The sequence below is a fragment of the Microtus ochrogaster genome, linkage group LG10 (genome assembly GCF_000317375.1).
Source record: "Microtus ochrogaster isolate Prairie Vole_2 linkage group LG10, MicOch1.0, whole genome shotgun sequence".
NCBI lineage: Eukaryota > Metazoa > Chordata > Mammalia > Rodentia > Cricetidae > Microtus > Microtus ochrogaster.
In genome coordinates, this window is record NC_022035.1 from 3,448,577 (window position 1) to 3,453,475 (window position 4,899).

The 4,899-nt window shown below is 53.8% G+C and overlaps 1 protein-coding gene across 2 annotated transcripts; it reads right to left on the reverse strand.

The window, feature by feature from the left end:
* Window positions 1–206: 206 nt before the first annotated feature.
* Dlx5 (distal-less homeobox 5) lies at window positions 207–4,697 on the reverse strand. 2 transcript variants are annotated; one of them, XM_005363704.3, is made up of 3 exons: window positions 4,180–4,696; window positions 2,170–2,354; window positions 207–1,105 (listed from the first exon to the last, which is right to left on the reverse strand). In XM_005363704.3, exons 1-3 carry the CDS (start codon window positions 4,532–4,534, stop codon window positions 776–778), a joined length of 870 nt encoding a protein of 289 aa, XP_005363761.1. In that variant the 5' UTR covers window positions 4,535–4,696; the 3' UTR covers window positions 207–775. The 2 variants fall into 2 exon arrangements, with proteins under 2 accessions (XP_005363761.1, XP_013207893.1); XM_013352439.2 differs by lacking the exon at window positions 207–1,105 and having other exon boundaries at window positions 2,187–2,272; window positions 4,180–4,697.
* Window positions 4,698–4,899: the final 202 nt, after the last annotated feature.

The following is a 4,899-nucleotide window of genomic DNA, read 5'->3' on the forward strand; positions in this document are numbered from 1 at the left end:
TACACATGCTGTTGGGGCAGGGAGTTCCCCACCAGAATCATTTTGAACTTAGAATTCCAGATTACTGAGGGATTTCTGCTGCCTGCTTCCTCACATACAGGGCAATAGAAATGTATTTAGATTGCAATAAGCCTTTCTACCCAAGACAATTGAAGTTATATTTAATATCATTTAAATGGTTTTGTGGTTAGGAAACAAAACAAAACAAAACACCCTAAAGATGACAGTACTATAAACAGACCACATGTGCAGACAGATACACAGAACACAACGTCCAGCACAAACACACGTCTGCCTCCTGCAGCTCCTGATTCCTGCTTCGCATTGTTGGATTTCTGAATAATTTGTTCTTAATCGCCTGCATAGAGCCTCACTAGTCAATTATGGAGGGGCTAAAGAGGAACAGTTTTCATGGTCGAAATAATTTTATTTATCCAGAATATACAGTTTAATTCCTCTATCTACACTTATTTACACGGTTAAGATAACATTGAAAAAAGTCTTTTGAAAAGTTGAGGTCATAGATTTCAAGGCACCATTGATAGTGTCCACAGTTGCGCAAAAAAAAAAAAAAAGGTTCTTTTCGTAAAAAATGGGGAGGGGGTCCTTTGAAATGCAATAACTTACATGCAAAAAAAAGCTTTACACATGATTTTCTGTTGTTGCTTCCATTGTCCAAACATCCCCGTATGAATTCCTGTCTTTCTGATTTCTAAAACAGCAAAACACTGTAGTCCCAAAATTGAGCAAGAAGGAGAGAGAGCATGCAGCCCTTCTAATAGAGCGTCCCGGAGGCCAGGGCCAGCGGGTGCTGCAAGGAGCCCGGTGGCGGCAGGTGGGAATTGATTGAGCTGGCTGCGCTTGGGTACCAGGAAGCCGAGTTCTCCAGGTAGCTGGACGCGGGGGACTGGTTGGAGGTCGGAGGGTGGGCATGAGGGTGGTGGCTGAGAGAGCGGCTTGAGCCTTGGGGCTCCCATACCGCTGGTGACTGTGGCGAGTTACACGCCATGGGGTCGCTGGAGCTGGGACTGTGCTCCGGGGGCATCTCCCCGTTTTTCATGATCTTCTTGATCTTGGATCTTTTGTTCTGAAACCAGATTTTCACCTGGGTGGGGGAACAAAGGCACACGTTACCGGGACATTCAAAGGATGCCCGCGCCTTTCCCTGGGCGGTGAACGAAGACTCTTCTGGCCCCTAGACTACCCGGTCCCGGTTTCTCCCAGCAGCTGTCCACCTATCGCCTCGACGCAGCAGCCTCGGTCAATATACAGGGAGTGGGGTCCACAGAAAGCCCTGGCCAGATCAGCGGCACCCGGCTTCAGCTAGGGTGCGACCCCAAGGTGCGTCTTTTATTCTCTCTGGACTTGAGTACACATGCGGACCTGTGCACCAGTGCACCGAGGAGGGGGTGGCACCGGGAAGGGGGTGGCCACCCTCTCCTCCTCGAAGGTTAGAGCACCCCCCCCCGGGAGGGAGGGGCGTGGACCAGACTGAAGGCGCTGTGTGCCAAGGGAAAGGAGATTTCCCAATCTTATGCCCGACTCTCTTCACTCCCCTAGGCACCGGGAGGCCAGACTCTTCCTGAAGCTCTGGGCGGCGGCTTGAACATTCTTTATTCTAGGCCCCAGCCGGTTGGAGTGGGAGGGATAAGAAGGGTACAATCCAGGAGGGTTTTCCCGTACAATAGCGCCCCCCATCTCGCGACCCTCAGGCTGCTGTGGCTTCCAGCTGCCTCAGGGATAGAACAAGACCAGGACACAACAATTCAGGCCTTTGCACGACTCGAGACCACCACCAGGCCACACTATTCCTGGAAGCTTCTCATTATGAACAGACCCAGACATTTCTTCAAAACGCGCGCAAGACATCTCCCCCGCCCCCACAAATGTCTCTCCCTTGTTTTCACACTGAAACATTGGTCCCCAACCCTCGGTGGCTAAAAGGGGGGGGGGGGACTCCGGATAAACGACGAATCCCGCGCCCACAGCCACGTGTCGTTAACAGCAGGCCTGGCTCACGGAGGGAAGGGTGCAAGGGGTAGTGTCTTTCTATCTGTAAGTGTCTGCAGAGTTCTAGGGAATCGGCTCCAGCCAGTCGGCACCGAACCACGCGGCCCAGCCTGGCTTGCAGGCCAGGCGGGGCCGGTACCCGGCGGCGGCCGGATTTACCTGTGTTTGCGTCAGTCCTAGAGAGGCAGCCAACTCGGCGCGTTCTGGCAGGGCGAGGTACTGAGTCTTCTGAAACCTTCTCTGTAATGCGGCCAGCTGAAAGCTGGAATAAATAGTCCTGGGTTTACGAACTTTCTTTGGTTTACCATTCACCATCCTCACTTCTGGCTCCGCCACTTCTTTCTCTAAATAATCAAAACAGACTAGGTTAGAGCTTTTGGGCAGACAATGGCTCTTTTGCATGGGCCCTCAACTCACTGAGGTTTTGTTTGATTTTAAGTATGTAATCTTCACTCTCTTTCCCAACCTTGACTTTTCAAACCTCAATGAAACCAATCCCTTCCCCAAATCATACACAGAAGAGCTACTGAGTGCTAAGAGGTACCTCGTATGCAATCAGCTGCTTCTTCGTTTGGGAGATGGAACCCTTCAGAGATGCTTACTTCTTCCTGACATCCCTCCCTCCCCCCTCCCCCGCATTCACCCTGGGCTCCCTGGAGTTTCTGGGACGTGAATACCTACTCCATTCCCAGGGCACCAAGTGAGGAGGCCCTGGGCCATGACCCCGCTTCTGTCGGCGTCTGTTCGGGCGCCCGCAGAGGCTAGACGCTTGGTCAGGGAAGACGCTAGCCAAGGTCTCTAAAGTTCAAAGACCGACAAGAAAACTATGTTCCTTCACTACAGCGGCAAGCGGTCGGTCGGGGCCGTGTCAGACAGAGAGCCGATTATGCAGCCCCCATAATCTCACTGCAGATCTGCGAGGGCACAGATGTGTCTGGTTTCTTTTACAAATAGACTTAATATGTTCTTGGCCAAAAAAAAAAATCTTCCCCTTATGCATGAATACAGAGACAGCGAGAGGAACAGACTCAAAGTTCAATCAGATACACTGAAAAAATATTGTAGGGAAGATATTTTCGTAGTAAAGGGGAGAGAGCTGGGAAGAATCTTCACTGTTACACACGTACATCGCTGGGGGGGGGGTGTCTCTGAACCAGTGTTTTGCAAACATGCCTCTCGACCACATGGCCCCTTACCCCTCGCAAAGCACTAGGAGCTGGAAGGAGCGGGAGAGCCTGTGTGTGTGTGTGTGTGTGTGTGTGTGTGTGTGTGTGTGTGTGTGTGAAGCAGCTGCCAGAGAAAGGGTGGAGGGTGAGGGCTGTGGTCTCCACTCTGCTGGAGTAGGGGATGCTAATATTAGCAGGCTTATTAATGTGTTGGTGAGGAGAGATCAAAATCGACCAGTAAAACGTCTCCACCGAGACTTCACGCCTCTCATTTACCTCCCAAGCTCACTACCCCCCTGTAACTCTCTGAGGAAGTTTCAAGGTGGAGGAAAGAAAGAAGGCGCGAGGAAGGAGGAGGCAGACAAATTCTAGGCACCTAAGGAGAGAGTGAGGGCAGAAAAATTCCTCTAACAACGTGACCTCTTTGCAACCCTCCGATATTTTAAATGGCTTTTTTGTGTTTGGAAATGCCTTGGCTAAACCGCAAAGTTCCCTGCTTGCCCTTCTCCGTCAGGCTGCAGACCTCAGGCCCGCAGGCCACCCGGTGCGCAGCCGGCACCCGCACTGCGAGGCCTCGGGGCGCTTCTCGGGCTAATCCAAACTAGACCTCACCAACTCAGCACGCTCACCCAGAATTTCAACTAACTTTCCTTTTATTACGCAAACACCGCTGGGGCTGCTTCATTCCGCACCCCCCTCCCCCCCACGCCCCGCCACTTCTTTCCACCCTACCTGGCTTTCTAGCTAGGCAATTTAAGAATCCAGCTAAGGAGGGACCCCTGAAGGGCGCGGGAGGGAAAACCTTCGACTCCAAGGTTCCTCCATTGAACCCCCCCAAAATGCCTGGTGAAATGCTCTTCTGTTTGCAGTTCCGGACCCCCATTCCCTTCGACCGAGCGTGCTTTCTAGTGGTGCCGAGAGCGTGGCCCTCGTCTACCACCCCACCTCATGCCCGCCGGGTGACGATGCCCTGGGTACCTGCCTCCCGCCCCCGCTCGTCTACCTGGCTGGCTGGTGGCACTCGGGACGCGGTTGTAGGCGCCGCCGTACTGGTGGTAGGGGCTGGCGTAGCTGTAGTCGGCGTAAGCCTTGGGCGGGTAGCCGGCTGCGGAGCCGTTCACGCCGTGGTACTGGTATTGGTAGGGGTTGAGCGCTTTGCCGTAGGAAGCAGAGGTAGGAGAGCAGTAGCCGTGCGGGGCGGCCCCCGCGGGACTGTAGTAGTCAGAATCGGTGGCCGACGACTCGGGCAAAGTTGGCGATTCCTGAGACGGATGGTGCATGGCGGCAGACGTCGGGAACGGAGCTTGGAAGTCGCCGGATCGGATGCTGGGGACCCTTCTGTCAAACACTCCTGTCATAGCTCCCGGGCGGTGACTGTCTTTCTGCTGCGGCGACCGCTGCTGCCTGAATTGGCTGAGGAGCTGCTCTGGTCTAAGCAGACATGGCTGTGGGAGCGAGGGAGGAGGAGGAGGAAGAGGAGGAGGCGGCGGGGAGGAGGAGGCTGGGAGTCGTGGAGGCTGTGTCTCCCGCAGGCTGACTGCTGGCTGAGGCGCAGCACAGCCTTGGTTAAATCCTTAATTGCGCGCTTACGCACAGCGGGGTGGATCGGGTTCCATTGGCCAGGGCCTCGGGAGCAGAGCAACACCCTAACTCGTCCAACTAGTTTTAGCACAACAAAGCATTGCTTAAAAAAAGAGAAGGGGGGGTTGGTTGTTGGTAGTGG

Excerpts from the sequence above, each read along its gene's own strand:
- Dlx5 (XM_005363704.3), bottom strand. The coding sequence starts at position 4,534 with ATGACAGGAGTGTTTGACAGAAGGGTCCCCAGCATCCGATCCGGCGAC. Across the intron at positions 2,355-4,179 it reads GAGTGCCACCAGCCAGCCAG|AGAAAGAAGTGGCGGAGCCA; the intron begins GTAGACGAGCGG and ends TTGATTATTTAG. Across the intron at positions 1,106-2,169 it reads TAGGACTGACGCAAACACAG|GTGAAAATCTGGTTTCAGAA; the intron begins GTAAATCCGGCC and ends TCCCCCACCCAG.